The 23,014-nt window shown below is 31.3% G+C and overlaps 3 protein-coding genes, 1 non-coding gene and 1 pseudogene across 4 annotated transcripts; 2 read left to right on the forward strand and 3 right to left on the reverse strand.

Moving 5' to 3' along the window:
• Positions 1-3,933: 3,933 nt before the first annotated feature.
• TRNAW-CCA (transfer RNA tryptophan (anticodon CCA)) lies at positions 3,934-4,005 on the reverse strand. Its single transcript has one exon. It is a non-coding gene; the product is annotated as a tRNA-Trp (tRNA).
• Positions 4,006-5,740: 1,735 nt separating this feature from the next.
• Positions 5,741-6,270, forward strand: LOC108819608 (uncharacterized; annotated as a pseudogene).
• A 43-nt stretch (positions 6,271-6,313) lies between these two features.
• On the reverse strand, positions 6,314-7,445 carry LOC108819607 (uncharacterized). Its single transcript, XM_018592664.2, has 4 exons — positions 7,185-7,445; positions 6,887-6,948; positions 6,685-6,789; positions 6,314-6,576 (listed from the first exon to the last, which is right to left on the reverse strand). The coding sequence occupies exons 1-4, from the start codon at positions 7,396-7,398 to the stop codon at positions 6,424-6,426; spliced, it is 534 nt and encodes a 177-aa protein (XP_018448166.1). The 5' UTR covers positions 7,399-7,445; the 3' UTR covers positions 6,314-6,423.
• Positions 7,446-7,916: 471 nt separating this feature from the next.
• On the forward strand, positions 7,917-8,947 carry LOC108821790 (heat shock 70 kDa protein 16-like). The gene is made up of 3 exons (XM_018594786.2): positions 7,917-8,291; positions 8,422-8,517; positions 8,656-8,947. Exons 1-3 carry the CDS (start codon positions 8,079-8,081, stop codon positions 8,782-8,784), a joined length of 438 nt encoding a protein of 145 aa, XP_018450288.2. The 5' UTR covers positions 7,917-8,078; the 3' UTR covers positions 8,785-8,947.
• A 3,858-nt stretch (positions 8,948-12,805) lies between these two features.
• Positions 12,806-18,153, reverse strand: LOC108823122 (protein DETOXIFICATION 36). The gene is made up of 7 exons (XM_018596387.2): positions 17,682-18,153; positions 16,399-17,030; positions 14,193-14,249; positions 13,839-14,077; positions 13,577-13,695; positions 13,388-13,474; positions 12,806-13,232 (listed from the first exon to the last, which is right to left on the reverse strand). Exons 1-7 carry the CDS (start codon positions 17,997-17,999, stop codon positions 13,167-13,169), a joined length of 1,518 nt encoding a protein of 505 aa, XP_018451889.1. The 5' UTR covers positions 18,000-18,153; the 3' UTR covers positions 12,806-13,166.
• Positions 18,154-23,014: the final 4,861 nt, after the last annotated feature.

The raw sequence follows: 23,014 nt of genomic DNA on the forward strand, positions 1-23,014 counted from the left end.
TTTTTTGTTCTTTAAGTATGAAAAATATATACATTAAAATATGAAATGAGTTTAAATCTAAAAAACTTTAGAAAATATATTTTAAAAGAAAAAATAGTAATAAATTAAAGACATAGTTTTATTATGTAATTTTATTTAAATATAAGTATAAAACATATTTAAAATCTATAGATGTAAATCTTACATTTTTGGGAGGAGAAGATAACAACCATGGAAAAAAATATCTGCAAAATTAGATAAAATTATTTAAAGAACATAGGAAAAATTATTCATATTTTTGTAGACTTTCAATGAAGTCTACTTAAAATCTTGTGGTTTAATATGAAATCTACTAGCCTTAGCTTATAAGCAAACTTCATTAGAAGTCTACACTATCTGATATTTTTCAGATCTGGAAAATATGTGTACATTTTTAAATGTAAATCTAGTTTTAAATCTGGAAATACTTCAAAATAGAATTTATAAGATAAAATAGTAGCAAATTAAATCCACAGAGATTGATCTATAATTTTATTTGAATATAACATATAAATACACATTTAAAATCTATAGATCTAAAACTTACATTTATAGAGGAGAATATGAAAATCATGAATGATAATACCTACAAAAAAGACAATATTGTGAGAAATAAATAACATAAAATTACACATTTAAAATCTATAGATCTAACACTTACATTTTTAGAGGAAAATATGAAAACCATATATAATAATACCTACAAAAAAAAGATAATATTGTGAGAAATAAATAACATAAAAGTACATATTTAAAATCTACAGATCTAAAACTTACATTTGTAAAGGAGATGATGAAAACCATGAATCATAATACCTAATATAACAAGATAATATTATGAGAAAGATGAGAGAAATGAGAGAATTTTAGAGAGAAGGGAGAGAGTTTTAGAGAGAAGTGAGATATGCAGCCATTTTGGAGAGAGGTTGTGTAAATTTCATTTATATAGGGAGACAAAAATGAAACTAGGTTAAAATTTACGACACTGTAGACTTCTTTTGAAGTCTACTAAAATTAAAATTCTTAGAGTATATTTTATTGTAACTTAGTAGACCTTTTAGAAAGTTTACTATGATAATTTCATTATTTATTTTTTCTTTATTTTTGATAATTTTTATATATGATTTATTAATTTTTTTTCTTTATTTTTAATAGTTATAGTATATGATTTTACATTTTTATTCTTAAGGAACTCACTTAATTTTAAAAAAATGATATTTTGTAAAAAAATTTAAAAATGCAAACTGTTCTAAGAAACCCTAAACCACAAAATTCAAACCCTAAATGTTAAGGCTTGGTTTAAATTGAATTAGGTTATAATTTACTTGGTTAAATCCGGTTAGGTTAAATTTGATGAGAATAGACCTTAAAAGACAGTTTACACTCACCAAAGTAGACTGATTTGTAAATCTACGAAACCCTAAACCACAAAACTCAAACCCTAAATGTTTATTTGATAATCAAAAGAGTCTCAATTTTATTGTATCAAATATCAAATTACAAAATATAAACTACTTAGTAATTATATATTAATTTAAACAAAAAAAAAATCAATCTAAATCTAACCCTGAAGATCTAACCATTAAAGATATAACATGTTATGTGACATTTTGTTACTAAATCATAAACATTGTCTCACATGGTTACCAAATCAACATATATTCTTTTTAGTTGTTCACTTATATACAAATTTAGTTTATAAACTTTATATTAGCCTTTAAATTGATGATTAATTAATAATTTCACAAAAAATAATTTTATATATTTTTAAACGTAATTAACTAGATCAAATTAAAATGTAGACTACAAATTAAGTCAACAGTGTAGACTGTGTACGACGTCTACAGATATGTAGACTACGTTTGTTATGTGTAGACTTACGAAGGACAGAACAGTAAAATAACTTTATGTTTTTTTGTTTGGTCACAAGGACTAAATAGTAGTTTTAACACCCATTTAGATTGGGTTTGCAATTGATTGAATATAGGGTCTACTTTTAGGGTTGCAATCAATATTTGAGTTGGTTTTAGCAATTTTCCCCTAAAACAATTTGTTTTAACTGTTTCTAAAATGAGTCAATCAACATGCTTGAAAGCTTGCTTGTATAAAAAAGGTTAAAAGTATGGTATAAATTTTTTATGGTATAAAATATAATATTTGGTACGTTTGATTTTTATTTTGTTTGTTAAATAAAACTCTCCAAAATGTAAATCTTTCCATGTCAAAATACTCACGTTCGTATTTTAAGAATGGGAAAAATACTGATCTTAGATAATAGTTCTATTTTTGCCAAAAAAAAGATAATAGTCCTATATACTTAATTACCTCGGTTGTTGACAAATTACGATGCTTTGATTTTCCACTATTCTGTTTGAAGAATTATGCTCTGTAACAGTAGAAAACCCAATTGACATCTTCGATCTGATTCATGTAAAAAGTAGCTATAAACCTGTATCAATTTTTTCTTTGCGACACTCAAAACCCAAAAAAAACATCTTGATGAAGAAGACTATAGCCAAGAGGAGAGGGAGAGATCAGATAAAAGAAGCAAGATAGTTAACTGAATTTTTTTTACAGATGTAACAGTTTCAAGTCGTGCCATGATTTGGTGGTTGAGTATTACATGTTTTACTTTTGAACGTGGTAGTTATTTGAGAAAATTTAGGGATTTAAGTTTTTTTGTTAGAGAGTTTTTATTTTTACTTTTGTTCTTTTTACGTTTGTGTAATTTTTATTGTCTAGTTTAATTGTTCTTATTTTTTTAGATATAGCTGATGTGTCATAATATTATTGGATGTGTGACTTGTGATTTAGTATATAGGGATTGGTAAGCTGACACAGACCTATCAAAATGAAATTGTCAGTCATGAGGTGGTCAATTAAATTCCACCCAAATATGTTGGGGCTATAAAGTGGGAAGCAGTGCGGTGAATAACATTAACTTGGATGGGAGAACATACTTTTTCTTAGCAGAGATGAAAGAAGGGAACATACTACTGAAATAAAATATAACATTAACTTATACTGTATGTCGTGAATTGTTAATTATATATAAAAAAGATTGTTTTATTTTAGCTTTATTTTTTATTTTTCCAGTAATTCAGTTTCCAGCAGTCTTGTAATTTTTTTTAAAAAAAACTAGCGTTCTAACCCTAGCATAATTTTCTAAAACATCTATACGAAGAAAAATGGTGTAAATTGTCTCACTATCAAAACTTAAGTTTCTGAGGTAGCCTCACTTGGTGACTTGTAACACTATTTATCGTTCTTACCCTAGCATGAATTTTCTAACCTTCCAAGCCTGACATTGGGCCATCCGTGCATTGAATTTATGGCAGTTTAGCTGAGAGCCTGAGAATAATAAAAGTTTTTTTTTTTAATTTTTAAGATATGTAAAACAGTAAAAGTGAACCGTAGTTAGTCAGTTTAAGATGTTACAAGAGCTCCCTTCCCTTGGTTTAATTAGCTGACCAGCTCATTAAGATAGTGTGCATATGGCGCCCGCCATGGGGGATTAACATGAATTTTATCGACATATTTCTTACTGACTGATTCATCCCATGTTAGCTCTCAGCTCAGTAGATGGACAAATCGTTAAGTTGTAGTGGGCTCTTAGTAAAGATGGATTACCTCTACGCTAAGATTTGAAATACTTGGCCCACTAAGTTTTTGGTTTTACTTTTGGATGATAGCCTAAATATTTTGGGCCGGGTTTAGTGCCAAATCTAGCTCCAACAAGAATGTTCCAGCAACAAGAGATCCTTAAACCATAAGAACCGGTACAAAATTCAAAAGTCCAGTATAGTAAAGAACCTCATATCAGCCGTTGATTTATCAACAGTCACCCAATCGGACGGTTCTTATGACTGTAGCAAGAACAGTAAAAATGATAGGATCATATTTAAACCGGGGGTTTGAACCCGACGTGAATCGAACACGCAACCTTCTGATCTGGAGTCAGACGCGCTACCATTGCGCCACGGATCCGATGAATAAGTTCCTTTTTATATATAATATATTGTTGGTAAAGTAAGTGTCTTTCGAACTCATTGAGAAGTTTGCTCAACACTGATTATCTTCGCAGGTTGTTTCTGTTAAAATTTTCCGTAACAAGCAGACCTCTCAGGTCGAAGTTTACGGTTTAATGGAGTTTGTATCTTATGCTGCTGCTGCTGAACGTGCTCTTCAAGCATAACAACAACATATTACATAATCAAAGTTATTCTTTAAATTTGCTTCTCAATTAATAATGAAGAGATAAGACTTATTGTTAAAAAGCGTTGCAAACGTGTGGTTTGCGGAGCTTGAAGAGTCATGAGAACGTGTAGTGTGGAGGCACGTTTTCTTTGGGCTGCGAGAGATGACCAATAGGACTCATTGATTTAGTCTTTCTATATATAGTTTGGCTATTCTAGCTGCAGCAAATAATACTTATATTCATTGACTTGAACAAATAACTCTGCTTAGTTGCAATGGTTTATCTGATGCCTGCTTAGTGGATATGAAGCTGTAAGCAAATTTCAATTGTCAATATCTCCACTAAGATGTTTTTAAACTTTCAGTGCTTTAAGGTTCGACTTCTTTTGGTTTCAAGAAAATTTACGGAGAAAGTTGACAAATCATTCGTAGCAGGCTACAACTTTGATTGACTTGACTATGGATTATACAACGAATATCCGACTTATTGTTTTATATGACGTTTTGGTACAAACTTGTGGCTTGCTGGGGCATCAAGAGTCCATGTGTTGCCTTGTGCTGGATGCACGTTTTCTTTGGGTTACGAAAGAAATTTTATAAGCAAAAATGCGATGACCAAAACTCGCTGATTTAGTCTCCCTGTTGTTTGGCTATTCTCTTTGTATGCATTTAGCAGGGCTACTAGGACTTGGGTCCCTTTCGTGGGCATGACGTTAAGTACATTTCTCTATTTTTCTTTATTTGATTTCTTATGTTGTAGTTAATAACTCTTTTTCATTGACTTTATTATCCTAATAAAAGAGACAACATATAACTTTGTTTGGTTACTTACGTAAAATATTTTAGTTTTCAATTGGCATCTGAGGGTATAATTATTTCTAGTTGACTTGCTTGCAGCATGATTCATTTCCAATGTTGAGAGATTTTTTAATTCTTAAGATAAGACACACCATGTTTGCTTAGTTGTTTTTACAGCTTCAGATGAGAAACTTGATTAGTGAATTACTTGGCTACATAATGTGTATACCTGTTATAGCTAGGGTTGTCATGAAACCTGTAGCTTTTGTGCTACGTTGGGTTGAATGTGATTTCTCCTTATGCTTCAAGTGTGCTACTCTAACAAACAAACAAAAAAGAAGATAAAGCATAGGTGCGACGATCGTTTTTTTATCGTTGTGCTCTGGTGAGAAGGCAAAGAACTAAAGAAATACTATAAATATATACTGGTGTGAAATGTGACAACATTTACTCAAAATCAGTGTTCCAGGTCGTTGATTCTTCCTTACTTTTTCACCTGTACAGACTGAGTGGTTCCCAATGATCAGATCTCAAGCTTGTAAATTGAAATGCTAAAGTTAAAAAATTGAATCGCATAACTTTATACTATATGACCTCGTTTTCAGAAAATAAATTAAAATATGGACGGCAAGCTCATAAGCTCATACGACTTTGTATATTTGTATATTTCAGCATATCTCATTATCATAGTGATTTGACTTATAAATAAATTGTGATATCATAAAGATTGTAATAAGAAACATATAACTTCGTAGAAAAACCACGTATACAACAAGTTACAAGTTAGTGCAATAGCACTGTTTCATGCAATGACTATAAATACTATCATAGTTCAACTCATCGCCTCCTCAATCCAACATCTCTACCTCTCTTCAGAAAAGATCATCGACAAAAAATACACGAAAGAATGAAAATGACCCTCTTCAAAAAGCCATGCGATTACTAAAGATGAACAAGGAAGACCCAGAGGAGTTGCTTCACAGGAGAGCCAAGTTCTTGATCTACAAAAAGCTTCAAGAAGCCGACTTGATTTCTCATCGTTCTCCTCCAACGTCGTTGTTTCTACGTATGAAGATATTCCGATTGAAAGCCATGGTCGGAAGTAGTTTGGCAAATCTGCGTCGCAGCATAGTGTCCACCATTAAATTTGGCGGAATCCGAAAGCACTCGCTAGGCGGCTTGAGAGGGTTTAAGAAGATGTTCCACGGTGGTGCAACAACCGGACTATCTAGGCCTATTTTCACTCTCGAAGTTTGATATATATATATATATTTTCTTGTTTTGTGATTTTCTCTTGAGATCTCTATGACAAGTTTATCTTAACATCAAAACCACATACCCAACATTGCCAAAGTGTTTTATCCGTATACATTAGAGATCTCTCTCTCTCAAAAACTGATAAGCTGCTGCTTACTTGTACTTGTCCATAATTTTCTTTGCTTCTTCAAGTGGATCATCATCCATTGGTTTGTTGGAACCAGAAATAGTATCTTCTCCTCTCTGTTTAGGAGCTTCATCTTTGTTCAAGGCTATGAATAAGAAATATGCAAATCCCATTGTACCCTGAGAAAGACACTCATGGAGGCTTGGCTTTAGAATTCAGACAGAGACTACTGTACAAGAAAAAATCAGCTATAATAAAAAAAAAAGTGAGGGTTGGGTTAAACATACCAATACAAAGAAAGCAGTTGATACAAACGACTTGAGAACAAACAATGAAACCGCCAATGCTGCAATTGTCACTGAGATCCTAGCAACAGGTCTAGGCACAGAAACCTTGCAAAAGCAAATGACAAACCAAAAGTGCGACTTAAAAAAAGAAAAACATTTTAGATTCCAACGGGTCAAGACAACACTAAGAGAGAGCTCTCACAGGTACTAGGTTGGTTCCTGCTTCGATTCCATCTTTCCCAATATTCCACGCGGTTCTAAGTACTATTATACAAAAACAAAATCGAAACATTAATCAAACAACAATGAACAAACCATCAAATTTTTATTTCGAGATCACTTTTTATGCTCTATAAGCATTTCAAAAGTACACAATCAATTGTTCTAATAATGATTACACATAACAATGAACCTTTAATCCAATCATACATAAGAGATAACTCAGTGAGCCCTTATTAGCAATCAAAACCACTAAATTCGCCGAGAGAATGGGACAAAACCTTTCAGGATACTAGTCTGGGCAGACACAACAACGAGTGTTTTTGTCCGCACACGACGAGAGGAGATTCTGATCCTCGATTTAAGGAGCGATGATGCGTGTTTTAGGCTCAAAACAGAACAAGGGGCGAGGAAATGAGAACTTAGGGTTTGTGAGAATCTTGGAGTGTGAGGCGACGGTAACGCAGAGAGAGAAGAAGAAGAAGCCATGACCATGTGAAAACGCTTAAGCCTCGACCACCTCTTCTGCTTTCACCTCTTTTCACAGCTTCTTTTCTCCCTAGATCACTAAATGGGCCTGCAGACTCTCTTGCAAAGGCTTCTCTTTGTAACAAAACATCAGTGCTGGGCTCTAGCCCACACTAAATCTCTTTCCCTTTTATTAAATTTCCTCAGTTGCTCAAAAAAAAAAAAAAATTCAGTGAATGCAATTAAATTTAGTTGAGGATCTAAATGCAGTTAAATTTAGTTGAGGATCTTTAAATTTAGTTTTCGTATTCCTTCTTCCCTCTTGGCTCGTTATTTAAGAGGGAGCTAGGTAGGACTGTGAATGCAAGTGAGTGCATAGCTAGAGGATGTGCGCTTCAATGCGCAATGCTCAGTCCAGTTTTTCGAGTTAGAGATTATGAGGTGCTCAGGTACGCTCTTCACTATATGTGAAGGAGTGAAATGTTTCGTTTTGAGTGGCTTATGTTTCTTTTGTTTATTTTCCTCCCCTCTATTTTCAGGTTCAAGATTGTTTTCCTTTCTCAATCGGATTCTCATCTGATAAAGGTCCCATAAACACACCATGAAATGATATAGGGCTACTCTTTCCCGAAGGCCAATTTTTTTTCCAAGTGTTAAGGTACTTTACGTAGAGAAAACACTTTCAATTTGGAAGCCTTTTACTAGGGATGTTGTCGTGGGCCAAACAACCCAACCCTACCAGAACCCGAAAACACTTTCAATTTGGAAGCCTTTTACTAGGGATGTTGTCATGGGCCAAAAAACCCAACCCTACCCGAACCCGAATACACTTTCAATTTGGAAGCCTTTTAGTAAAAGGCTTTTACGCAAACCATGATGCAGTATCTCCGGATTCACCAAGTCAGATTGGCAGTTTTACGGTATGCTATCTCTCAGGCTTTCCCTCTTTTTTGGATCTACAATCTAAGTATGTTTTGGCTGATTATACCACCATTAGTCTCTGGCTCTCTGTACTGGAACTCTTAGTCTGTTCTGTGATGTTTTTTGTAGATTCGTACTTTTCAAATTTCCCACGCAGAAGCAGCATGTGTCAAAGTGAGAGTTCAGCTAAATCTCCACGGAATTGTCACCATCGATTCAGCTTCTGTGAGTATACTCTTACATCAATCATCTGCCAGATCAAAAAGCCCTAATGTTTCTACCTAGCTTTAGCCTAAACATTCAAATTAGAAAGATCATAAGGAAAATATCTGATGAATGTTTTTTTTTTTAACTGATGAAAAGGATCTAGAACGTATTGCAGGACGTGCAAGTACATACTACATTGTGAAATCAAACTCTCCTCCTAAGAAATCAGAGCATAACGGATCACATGGAAGTAGAAAATCAGATGATATGGAGCTTGATCATTGATTTTTTTCACCAAGAACAGTGTCATGGTGTATCACTCTCATGTTCGGTTTCTTTTATTTTCCTTTTCGGTCACCGGTTTGAAACGATTTTCCTCCCGGTTTGATTTTTCAGATTTTTTTTCTTATTTTGAATCCTTTTTTCCCGCTAATCAACTTTACACCGTTCACACAAAATTTTGTTTTTGTTGTATCTGCATGTGGAATTTTCTCAATTTCATTGACTACAAAATTAATGAATATTTTTAACAATTTAATATTTGAATAAATTGGACCGATTGTAACATGTGCAACTAATTTCTGTTAGGGAAATATATGAAACTATTTTAAATACTTCAATATTTTGACTAGTTAATATCAATTCCCAATTTATTTAGGTTCATGAAATCTTTGAACATGAAAGGAAAAGACACTGAACGTATAGAAATAAAATAGTTCTAATGAAAATGAATTTTTGTTCCTTATCAAATTAAGGAAAAAAGAAAAAAGAAAAATTATTCTATTTGGACAGTGATTCTTTTTAGGAATGATAAGGAATTCAATGTTCTTCTTTGTTTTTTTTTTTTTTTGGTCACCGTTCAGAACCAACATGATTATAAATTTCTTGTATAAATATCTGTGGATTGATTTCTACTTCTAGAAATATTGGTAAAAAAATAACGATTAATTACAAACTTTTTTCTTTTTGGGGCAAAAAAGTTCAATACAGACTATACAGTACAACACATTTCGTATGACCCATAGACCACTTGGTTATTTTGAATTTAGCCGGAACCCACATATATATGTAAAGTATACGTTTTCTAATAAAATTCTTAGACCCAGTGTTGACTAATTTTTAGTTATACAGCCGTCGCAGAAATTTCATTGCAGCAGTAAACTGTACATAACGTAGTTTCTTATATACAAAAATTTAATATCAACTAGCTCTTTGGTCTTGTTCGAGGAAAATCAATTTGTTTTAGGTTCTCCGAGAATATTCTCACATGCACTAAACTAAATTGGCTTAGTAATACTACCAAAAACAAAGGAAACAAACCTATAAGCAAGTGGAACTTGTAAAAACAAAATTGGATAAATATTTTTGAACTAATTATTCGTTAGATGTATTTTTAACTTTAGCTAATTGAGAAAATATGTAGAAATGAAAGATCGTAGACTTGATTATCTTATTTTTAGTGCTAGTGGCGCGAACTTGCTACAATGTTACAATTTTTTTTTCCAATTTTTAAGTAATACTATAATAATAAGTTGGAGGAAATAGGCGTGATCGTGAATGAATCCGTATACCGAAGTTTAGATGGTTCCCATTCTCTATCATCTGTTCAATTCTGTATCCCTCAAGTTATAAGAGGCCGAATCTCATACGTATCCAACCAAGTAACATTTTAAATTGTTGAACAAGTTGGAATTTTTCTTTTTCGTCAGAGTACGTTTGTCTCTGCATCTGACAAAACTGGCCGATTTAGTAGAAGATAGACCCAGACATATAGTAATATTGACTCTTCTCACGTAGGAACAAAACTATACTATAAATAATAACGACTTACCATATAGTCGGTCTTTAAATCTATAGAGGCCATATAAATAATATGCACTAGAGGTTGATCCATGCAATGCGGATTTTGATCATTACTTTTGTTATAATGATATTTTTAAATATATAATTTATTTGGATATTTTTTTAAGTTTTTATGAATTTATCTGGATCCATCCGATTCAAGTTCCGTCCAAATTTTTTATAATATTTGAATGGATGATATTAAAACCCAAAAAACGATTCGTACACAAATGAATATTTAAATGTTTATGTCTAATTAAATATGTAAACAAATATATTTTTTTGTTAACTTATTAACCCCGTCCAAAATTAATAATATTCAAATGGATGATTTTAAAATAAAAATAAACGATTCACATTCGAATGGATATTCGGATGTCCATGTTTAACTAATTTTCTAAGCAAATAATTTTTTTTATTAATTTGTTTGAATTTTGTCACAAATGAAATAATTTTATTCAAATATGTAAAATTATTATGGTTAACATTTAAAATAAATCATGTATAATTATTATAGTAATATAATTAATTAAATAGTAAGAACGAGTGAATAAAAGATACAATAAAATAGTTAAGAATAGCTATGTTATGTTTTATACTCTGTAATAAATTATATCTAATTATTAGAAAATACAATAAATAAAGTATTGGAATTAGTTAAAAATGATGAAAATCTGTAAGAGAGTAATTAAAAATAGAAAATATTATTTTATTATTTTTTTCTGATGACCCTGGTATCCGAATGCCTCGAGAGGAATCCGACTAGCGCCTAATGACCGTCTCGGAAATCTGGGCATTGCCCGCCAGAGCCCGCCGAAGGCATCCAGGAGGGCTGGTGATCACCCCATGTTAGAAAATATTATTTTCTACATCAATTTAATAGAATAGATGCATACATCAAACAGATTTTAAAACTTCATAAAAGAACAGTAATAATATGCATGGCATGTGGATCATCTAGTCATCTTGGATATTTCTATTTCATTTCATTTCTTGTTTGTAGGTGTAAAACTAAAATTAAAAGAGGTATGTTGACAGAATGAAACAAGTGGATAAGAGAATAGTCACTTACCTAACCTTAACATTTAATAATATGAAAAACAACAAGGATTTATGTCAGAAGGAGGAGTCGTTTTGTGAATCTTTGATTAAACAACATTACACATGCATCATGCATGTCAGGAGGAGTTGAAGATTAAACAACAAGCGGACAGGAACCATTGAGGAAAACTAGTGGGGCAAGCTCAAAACTCAAAAGCTATATATCGCTAGAACAATATTCACGACGACTTCTTTTGGTCATGGTGTAGTTATCTTCAACTAGAAGACATGAGTGATACTAACCAACCTAAAGACGGTTCAAATTTATTTAAGAAAAATGAAACATAAACAAATCAAATCCAAATACTTAACAATAAAAATTTGTTGAAGAAAAGAGAACATTGACAAGCAAACCTTTTCAATAGCTATCAAAACCAAATTGACAAATTCAATATGTTCGCGTTGAACATTCGCATGAAGATGTTCATTAAATCCTATGCACGCTTTTTTATTTCTGTCAGTTTATTATGAGCTTTTAGTTCACTAAAATAATATTCGAAAAATAAAACAAAATTTCAGTCAAAAAAATAAAACAAAATTAGACAATAAGATTTTGACTTTACTTACTAATTACATTGTTCGTTCAATTAGTTTAATATTTCATCTTTCATTTAACTTTCTTTAAAAGCAAAAACACATTCACATGACAAAAACATATGTTTGTATGTTATTAAATGATCATATTTACAAACGAACAATCAATTATATATATGGTTCAAATGAACTGCTAAGTCATAATTTATTTATAAATCTACCGAGTGTCAAAAATGTTATAAACCATAAAACCATTGATTCATTACTTGATTTATTTCATACAAAAAACGGCTACAATAAATTCACCCTTGCACACAATATATCGTTTTTATTTCAACTTCTCAATATTATTCTTTTACAAAAGAGTATTCGGCTGTTCAAATCCAGAAGAGTTTCTGAGGTCAGTTCATTTTCACATGCTTCAGCAGGTGCAATTGTTGTCGCAGCGAATGTTGTGTAATATGTTTCTACCATCATGTTACATATGGTTGTGGTTTTACCGACACAAGTTGCTAGATGTGTTGAAGAAACAGATGGTGAAGAAAAAGCTTACGGGGTGAAGAAAAACATTTATAACTAAGGTGCTAGTGGCCAATTCTTTAGTTTGTTGACCTAAGGGTTGAGTTGTATTTTACCAACTTTTATATTCGTTAAAGTTTAAGATTACATATTTCATTAGATTATTATCTTAGATGCAAAAATGTCTCACACCAAAAAAAAAAATTAAAAATCAACACATATATAACTGGATATAAACCAAACAATTGTTTATATTTGATTCAAAATGAACTGTAAATTCGTAAATCAATGACTTATAAGTTTTGCAGGATTGCCAAGAAAAATCTTGTGTATTATAAACCCAATGATTCATTACTTGATTTGCTCCTTCTAAACGGTTACAACAAAGTCGCTTTTACACACAATACATCGTCTTTTATTTCAACATTTCATTCTCACTTCTCAATATTAATTCATCTTTCAAAAAAATATACATTGACTCCCTTCTCTTCACTCTAACCCCGCAGAAAACTATTGGTTTTCCAATTCATTAATCAACAGATCTCTTGATTAACTAATGAGGTTTTAATCCCTTTTAAATCAACTTGGAGAAGACCAGAAGAAAAAATATATTAAATTGACCTCTATATCTCTCCCTAGGTAAATTTTCTTTTTGCAAAAATCATTTTTGTTTACTGCTTAAGAAGCGGCGCTTGTGTATCTTCCCACTGGTCCAATCGTCTTGAAGCCTTCTCCACCTGAAATTTAAAATACCAAAACATGAATTTTAGTCAATAAAAACATATCACAAAGCCAAATGTGGAGTATTGTCTGATACCTTAACACCAAAGTTATATATATGTATATATGTGTGTGTTGTATTTATTAACACAGAAACTTCATAGTAATATACCTCTTTATCCCAATCAGTACGGAAAGTGACAATGAGCAAGATGATAGTTTGCATGAGTGTACCTCCAATCATTCCTGTCCATATTCCCTGCAGCAAATCAATTAACCAATTAATTATAATTTCACTTTACACAAATCAATCTTTAATCGTTGATTAGAATATAGATTCTTAAAATCAAAGAAGTTTTACCTTAGCTCCCATGTCATAGGTGAAACCAAGAACATAACCAATAGGAATCCCCACAATGTAATAACATCCTATGTTAACGTACGCCACAAATGCTTGCCACCCACACCCAACGGCCACACCTGTTTTAATTAACTTTGTTAATTAGTGATCATTTACCAACTAGTTCATTTATAACTGCTTTGAAGAGTTTTTTTTTTTTTTTGAAGATAACTGCTTTGAAGAGTTTATTTGGTATTTTCTTATAATGTATAGTTTATTATACCTGATAAAACAGGTTGAACTCCATTGAGAACTATGGTAATAGCCAAGTAAGGAGCGAGCTCGGCTACAGCTTCAGCAACCGCTGGACTGTCTGTAAAAACGTAGCTGATGACATTGCGCCACGAGAGGATCAGTACGGCTTCAAACAGTGATAGTAAAAACGACACTCCTGTAGTTACTGCGGTCGAAAATGCTGCTGATCTTGGGTTTCCAGCGCCTAACTCATTACTAACTCTCACACTGTAATTTAAGAAAAAAAAACAGATATTAATTAAAATATTACGTTTATGTGTGTACCATATGCACGAAAACAATTGCATAAATAATTAAAAATGTTAAATCATTTTTGACCGACCTTGCAGCTGCATTGAATCCAACAGAGACCATGAATGAGATTGCAGAAATTGACATGCTGCAAATAAATAAATAAAAGAATAATTGAAGTAAGCACCACTTGTTGTCTTGTTGAGTTAATCAACACTTTGTTACAAAAAAAAATGGAGTAATCAACACGTTCTCCATGCAAAGAAAACCTGCCGTTTATTTAGCAAAGGAAACGACACGCAGTTTATACTCACAAGAAAAATAAAAAAAAATCACTGAAATTAGGCTTTAACGGAAAAAGTAAATACAGGCGAACTCTAATTGGTGTTACCAGACGACTTATTCTTGGGTTCACCCCCTAGGGTGAACCTTTAGATTCACCAACCAATAGTCTTTAAATATTTGATATTTGATATCTTTTAAAAAAAGAAACATAATTGAATTTTCAAATTAGATTAAAATAAAAAAATATTAAATACATAAAAAAAAATAATAGTTACAAAAAATAAATAAATTAATATTATTAAGCCTTCACTAAAATACTAAATTATATACCCTAAATACTAAAACATATACCCTAAATTCTAAACCCAAAAATTTTAGGGTTTACTGTTTTTATGATTTAGGTTTTAATATTTATGATTTAGGGTTTAAGATTTGTCAAAATCATGAATTATCCAAGGGTTCGGGGTTTACCCAAGGGTTTAGGGTTTAGTGATTAGGATTTAGGGTTTAGTGTTTTATGATTTAGTTTTTAATATATGTGATTTAGGGTTTAGGATTTATAAAAATGTTTAGGTTTATCTAAAATTTTTGGGTTTAGGATTTACCTAAGATTTTAGGGTTTAGGATTTAGGGTATAGGGTTTAATATTTTACTAAAAGCTTAATAATATTAATTTATTTATTTTTGTAACTATTACTATTTTTTATGTATTTATATTTTTTTATTTTTAAAATACAATATAGTTTAGAAATTAAATTTTGTTTCCTTTTTTAAAAGATGTCAAATATTAAATACTCAAATACTATTGGTTGGTGAATCTTGAGGTTCACCCTAGGGGGTGAACCTAAGAATAACTCTTACTAGAGTTAGACTAGAGTTATTCTTGGGTTCACCCCTAGAGTGAACATAGAGGTTCATCCAACCAATAGAAATCACTCATTTCACAATTGATATCTTTTAAATAAGGAAATAAAATATTGTCAAGTTATTTTATGTTTTAAAATAAATAAAATAAAAACAAATATAAATAATAGTAGTTACAAAAAGTAATTTAAAAAATATATTTTAACATTTCCAAAGAATAAAATAAACCCTAAACCCTAAATCATAAACCCTAAACCCTTGAGTATACCCTAAACTCTTGGGTATATGCTAAACCCTTGGATAATCTTAAACTCTAAATCCTAAACTCTAGTATATGCAAAAAAAAATTATATATTTTAACGCCGTCATCGAAATACTAAACTCTAAATCCTAAACTCTGAATCCTAAACCTTTGGGTAAATCTTAAACTTTTTGCAGGATTAAGGATTTGGTATTTTTAAGATTTAATGTTTAATGTTTTTAATTTAAATTTTAGAGTTTAGGCTTAGTGTTTTGATGACGGATTTAAAATATTTTTCTTTTTTTTGCATATATTATTATTTTATTTATTTTGAACATTTTTATTTTAAAAACATAATATAACTTGATAATATTTTGTTTTCTTATTTAAAAGATATCAATTGTGAAATAAATGATTCATATTGGTTGGATGAACCTCTAGGTTCACTCTAGGGGTGAACCCATGAATAATTCGTTAGACTAACGTGACTTTCGTTTCTCAAAAAGGTGTAGCCGAAAAATAAATAATTATTATTTTTTCGAAAACCACGAAAAAAGTTCAATAGTTTGATCAGATTGATTGTATTTCTATTCGTACCAATTATTTAATCATATGTTCAGATTCAATGTTCTTAACTCTAAATCATCCACTTTTTAAAAAAATCAAAGCTACATTTCTTGGATGGACCAAGAGTTTTGGAAGTATATACTAAAGAATTGTTTATTGGTTATTAGTATTCTTTGCTAGTATTTCATAAGGTCTAGAATTAAAACTATAGCATAAAATGTTATCCTATATTCAGATTCATATTGTTCTTCAGTCGTCATTAATAATACATAAATGATTCATTTTTATATTAAAATGAAAGCTAAATTTTATGGCAGATCAAAGGTTTTGATCCACTTACCAGATAGCTAGAGAATCCAAGGCGAGTTCAGGGTTCTTGAGAAGTCCAGCGAGAAGAACAAGAATCTGAGCATACCAAGACTCAAGGCAGAGCATGACCGCAGAAGCCGCCGATAACCGGAAAAAGTCCCAAAGACCATCAAAAGCTTTCCAGCTGAACCCAGTCCAAGTCCGACGACATCTTGGACTCACCTTAATATACAAAACCTGAGCAAGAACAATGATCCACCACGAGAGACTGTGTATCACTGAGAGGCCAAGTAGGCCCCACCCGAGCCTGAAGACGGCCAGCCAAGAGAGGAATATGTGCATGACGAGCGTGGCGGCTGATATGTAAGCGCTTGGAGTGACAATGCTCTGCGACTGGAGGAACTTTTGTATAGGAAAGTTGACGGCGTAGGCGAAGATCATCGGGACCATACCGTAGACGAAGATTGAAGCCATTGATGCCACATCAGCTGGCTCGCCAAGTGAAGTGAGGAGGGGTTTGGAGAAGATGAAGACTAGTGTCATTGGAAGGCCGGTGAGAAATAGAACCACCGTTGATCTTTGTAGGTAGATTCCAAGCATCTCGTATCTGTGTGCTCCGTGCGCTTGTCCACATAATGTTTCTACTGCACTCCCCATTCCAAGCTGTGGCACCATGCAAATAAATTATATTAGTAATATTCTTAGGAACCAAGAAGAATTTTCACAAGCAGGAAAAGATTATCAGCATACAAAAGTTGAAAAAGTATATTTTATTTATATTTTCAATATTTGTTTTTGGTTCTGGTATCAACTTATTCAAATCTACCGCCATATATGAAAACACTATCAATAAATACCTAGATTATTTAAGCATACAGTATATCTCCACGGATTAAACCGGTTGATTAACCAGACTTTGAATCTGATCGAAACCAGACTTGTTTAAGCTGTGATGAATCAAAGATCTAATGCGTTTTCAAAGTTAAAAAAAAAAAAACTTAAAAGAAAATATATTTGATCAGATCCGTTAAAGCAACTTCATAGCTAAATTTTTCATTTGAAAGTTTCTTGACAAATTTTATTATTATTCTAATCCAATACACATTATTAATTAGATTTTACTTGTTGCGAAATTAAAAAAAATCATGTTTATCTTGCTAAGTGGCTAATAGAGGTTCTATAAGATGCTAAGTTTCTGATAGTTTTTTTTTTTTGAGAAAAGTTAAGTTTTGTTTCTGATATAAATAGTTAAGTTTTGTTTCTAACGTTTGAACTTAAATTTAAGAGAAAATGTAAGTAGTGATTAATTAGTACCATGAGACCAAATGTGAACATATTGAAACCACTGTTTCCGAGAGAAGCGGCGGCCAGTTGCATACTTCCAATACGACCGGCGAAGATACGAGTGAGCATCGACATGCCATTATTAATGACGTAGACAAAGATCGCCGGAGCCGCCAGGTTGAATAGAAATTTCAGCTCGATCAACGCCGCGAAATATAACCGCCGGAGATAAGGCAAATGAATGTCTGTTAACACACTCTCCATCCTGAAGTCAACTTCCGACTTCTCTGGCTCAAGTAATGGTTGCTGGAGGTCATCCACGGCGGCGACGGCAGCTTCCGAACCCATTCTTGGAAATATATATTTATTTACTAAAAAGAAGAGAATATGAATAGTTTACAAAAAAAAAAGAAGAGAATATGAATGTTTCTTGACGACTCTTCACTCTCTTTCTCTCTTTCTCTTTTTCGTGTTCTTTGTCGAGTGTGTATCGTTCTGCTACTTGGCTCAGAGCAGCTGTTATATAAAGGCGATTTTGCCGTGTCTACTGACCGAAATTATCTAATTTTTTATTTACAAGATAATAAAGCTTAAAAGGAAGAAACGAGGAAAAACCTAAATACCTATTTTGCCCTAATCAAGTAAAAAAGTTAACGATTATTGTCTTTACGCAGATTATTAATTTTATACTGCATCTAAAAATTATAAACTGGTTATATTTTTTTTTCCTCCAAACTTATTTTCGTACAAAGAGTAGAAGCTAACGTCATGCGAGGAAAGGTTTTCTGCCAAAACAAAGCTAAAGATTCTATAATTGTCATGCGAAGGAAGGTTATATATCTGCTATAACCATTTTCTAAACTATTTTCCATGAAATAGTTAACGTCATAGATCGACGCCTTTTTAGAGAATGTAAAACTGATCAACACACATATTTATAAGATTTTGTATACTTTTCTATTAAACCAACAAAATATATTTGTACTTTGTTGACAAAAAAAATATTCTTTCTGAAAACAGCTTATCATGCAATTTGTTCATTTTAATCATTTAACTTTAATCAGCAGTAACTCTTCATAGGTCACGGAGTACTAATTATATTTTATTAACAACTATCGTACTATACTTTTTCAACTACATTTGCAGAAATAGTAAAATGTCAGCGATAATAATTATTCTCTGTTTCATTTTAAAAATCATTTTTTCAGAATAAATGTTATTCTACATTTTCAATACAATTTTCTTCAATTATTATTTTTAAATAATTATACATTAAATAAAAATACATTAGTATATTGTATCAACTTCTTAATATGCGGAAAATATGTCAAACTGCACTTATTATAAAACGAAGAGAGTATAATCGGTAAAATAGTATTTACTTATGGTCTTATTTTTGGCAACAATTCAGAATTGGTATTTTTTAGTTCAACATGATTCTGTTAGAAACATGTTATTTTACTTTCAACACACAAAAACATGATATTTACTTATGGTGTTAGTATATTTTATCAGGAATCAAACGCAGAAAACAAAGCACACCACGTGATTTTAATGTCCCTCCCGCGGAAAAAGTCCACACGACACACTCGGCTGTCAAGAGAGCAATCAAGTAACGTAACGTTTATTACTTTCTGTTTGCCTCTTTTGCGACTGTGGCAAGGCTTTCCTGCATCCCTTAATACCCTCATCTGCTTTTTAGGGCTTTAACCGGTTTGGTTGGAGCGTCCGACTTATTCCGGATGTTCATGTTACGCAGGGCCGGCTAATTAGAGAAGATAAACGGTGCGATCGTTGCGAATCGAAATCTGTGTCTATTATGTTTACACAAAAAAAAAAATTTTTAAAAAGAGAGAAAGATGAATAAAAGTAGTTTAAAAAGGTTAAAATTTTAATAAATAAAATTAAAGAGGAGCCCAAAAATATTTTATATGTAAATAGTTCTGTCACGTAGATACTAATCTTTGTCTTCTCACGAACTTTTTTGTTGTGGCCTGAATGGTCTCATGACCACAACACTTTAGACTATCAATTATCAAACTGATTTTTGAAGATAGCATCACTTTAATAATTTTGCATTAATTGAAGTTGCGCAAATGCTTACAGTTAAGGTACGTTGGAAAATAAGGCAGTTGCGTCGTGGGCTGTGGGCAAAGGGCAAAGATCAAAAAAATAACGAGTCAGTGGTCTGGAGTTTCTACGATTGCCACATGCCTACATTTAATAGTAATATCTTGTAGAAAATTACGTCTTCGACATTTGTTTGTTTTTATACAATTGCAGATTAGGTACATAATACCAAAATATAAAGCCTTTTTACTCATAAAATAGTAACTTGAATACTAATTTTGGCTGACATAAAAAGAACAAAATATTTCTGTGAAATCATTAATTTGAAAACGGCGAATAATTTGTTGTTTGTCGGGTGACTCATTTCCGAATAATAGTCTTTCTAGTGTTTTTTTTTTGTAAACTAGTCTTTTAGTGTTAATATAAACAAAGTGAGGATGGAAATAATATGGATACTAGATTTTTGACCCGCACACCCGTGCGGGTATATGTTTTTGTTATATATTTATAGTTATTCAGTTTTGACATTTGTTTGTGTTACTCAATGTGTTTAGCTTCTGAACTTTATAAATTAGAAGTTTGTGTTTATCTTTCTATGGTTTACTGTTTTTTATTAGTAATAAGAATACTTTTGGATTTTATTAAAATATAATATATTTTAAATCAAAGTTGTATATAAGGTTCACATTTGATATTGAAATTTTCTAAAATAGATACATGTTTAGATAGAAACATTAAAAATAAATAGAGTTTTTTTTTAAAAAAACTAATAATTTAAATTATTGAATTGGGCCATTTCGTTATTATTTTAAATTTGGTTCATATATCAGAATTTAGAGTTACATATGAATTGGTTTGTTAAAGAGAATAGATTGTAATATACTAATTTAATAAGTATTAAAATCAGATCCACGTGCCCGCGCGGATGTCATCTTTGTATATAAAATAAATAGTTTATATATAGTTTAATAATATAGATATACAATAAAGTAATGTGTTTAATCCGCACATCTATGCAAATATTTTTTTTAAAAAATTACATGTAACTGATATTTGAAAATGTACTCAACTTGAATGTTCTTGTTTGTGTAGTCGATGCATATGTTACTGTTATTAGATTTATATATTTTTCAATGTTTTTAGTCGCTAAACTTTATAATTTATGACGGGGTTGTGGGTGTTTTTCTACTATTATGTATGACTGACATTTGAGAATGCAATCAATTTGATTATTTCTGATCGTTTGATTGTGTTGTCAATGAATACATATTTTTTTTTGTTTTTATATTTGTTAACCTTTTTCTATGAGATTGATATTTAATTTATTTTAATATATCTATACTATTAAGATGCAAAATATTAGAGTTTTAAGTACATTTGATAGCTTTAGTAAATTTAAAGATGGCTATTTAGATTTGGAATATATATATTAAGTATAATTTTGAGAGTCAATATCATAAACACTTAGTCAATATAAAAAATGGTAAAAAAATCATTTGTCAAGTAATAATCACAAACCTCTCCACCAGAATGAGGGGATGAATCGGTTTCAATCTGGGAACTCGGTTTGGTTTGAGATTATAATCTGTGATTATTACCATCAGTCCACACTGAAGAAAAATGAAAGTGTCAGCTTCATTTGCTACATTGTATGCGCTAATTGAAATCCCAAAACAAAATAATTTGCCACATGGACTTTAGATAAGCTCATGCAATAATTTTGCATCTTGGAAATATATAAAAATTAAAATAGTTGATACCAAACAGTGATAATTTCTTTCCTCATCATAATAACTATTCTCGAGTTCAACAGAAGCAAAAGAATAAGAAAAGTTAGTAAGTGAAAAGATATTTTATACCTTAGTATATTCCTTTTCCAAAGTTCGTAAGTGAACAAATATTTTATAAAAATTTGTGAAAAGGAATGTTAAAAACAGAGTGTATCATACTAAAATATATGCAAGATTTTAGGTGTAGATATGTAAAGTAGTTATTATGACTGCGATTTTTGTGATCAACCTACAAAATATTTTTATTATTAATTGGAAACCAAGATATTTTTTTATAAAACTACAGTTTATTAACTCAATGGCATATGATTGTAAATATTGAGTAAAACTATGGGGTAATTTATATTTGTACTTCAGTTTTAATAGATTAGATGAGATCAAAAGATAAATCTAGACTAACAAATAAGATTTGAGACTTTATAAATTTTACTATGGATATGATTTCCACAACACGTAACTTGCGTGTTATTGATTATATCCCAATATCCCATAGTTCATACTATTTTAATTCAAAAGAAATAACAATGGTTCAATTCTATTTGGAAACTAAATTATCATTATTTGACTAGTTTGAATTTGGATCTCGGCCTGTAAAGTATAATAGAATATGAATATTATTGTGTTGTGATCAATATAAGAATACAAGAGGCATATATATATCGCTAACATTAACATAATATTAGGAATAGATAATACTAAATTTCCTAAACTATTAATATAAATATTCTAAGAATATCTTGAGATTAACTTGATCTCCAAGTATTTCCTTTTAATTTTGATTAAAAAAAAAAAAAAAAAAAAAGTATTTCCTTTTAATTTTGATGATCTTCATGAGTTTCACAGGCTTCACAATCTTGGTCCGTAAGATACACATCTTCCGGCCCATCATATCTCTAATACTTTCCCGCACGACAAACATGTGATGCAACACGCAAATCTGCAATCACAGAGCAGACCACGTATGTCGTGGACACTATATCGAGGAAAACAAATCAGTAGGTTCCTCCAGGAATAGACTTCAACGTAGACAAGGGGGATGAAAACTTCAGCTCTTCTTTGGTCTTGACAATGGGAATACATCCCGTGGGCGCAACTGCTGCTCCAAAAACGATCGTCCTATAACCTGGACAGTCCATACATTGGACTAAAAAATAACTGACCTAAGAAATTTGAGCGTTCAACTAGAACTCCCCCGTAATGGTTAAACTATAACCAATAAATCTCAAACTATGAGAAAACAACACTCTGAAATATTCTAAACTATAGAATAAATCTCATAAAACAGAAAAACAACTGTGAGAACTCTTAAAGATTTTTTTTCTCAATAACCTGTCGATCAACCAAACCCATAAGAAACAAATATCTGAAGTAATAAAAACCCAAAACCAGAGACTTCAGGTCAAAATCAAATCCAAAAAAAAAACTGAAAAAACAAGAGATCGACGTTTGACTTCACGACAGCTCCACATCGTCATCATCATCATTTTCTTGATTGTCTCCGTC

The sequence above is a fragment of the Raphanus sativus genome, chromosome 8 (genome assembly GCF_000801105.2).
Source record: "Raphanus sativus cultivar WK10039 chromosome 8, ASM80110v3, whole genome shotgun sequence".
Classification (NCBI taxonomy): domain Eukaryota; kingdom Viridiplantae; phylum Streptophyta; class Magnoliopsida; order Brassicales; family Brassicaceae; genus Raphanus; species Raphanus sativus.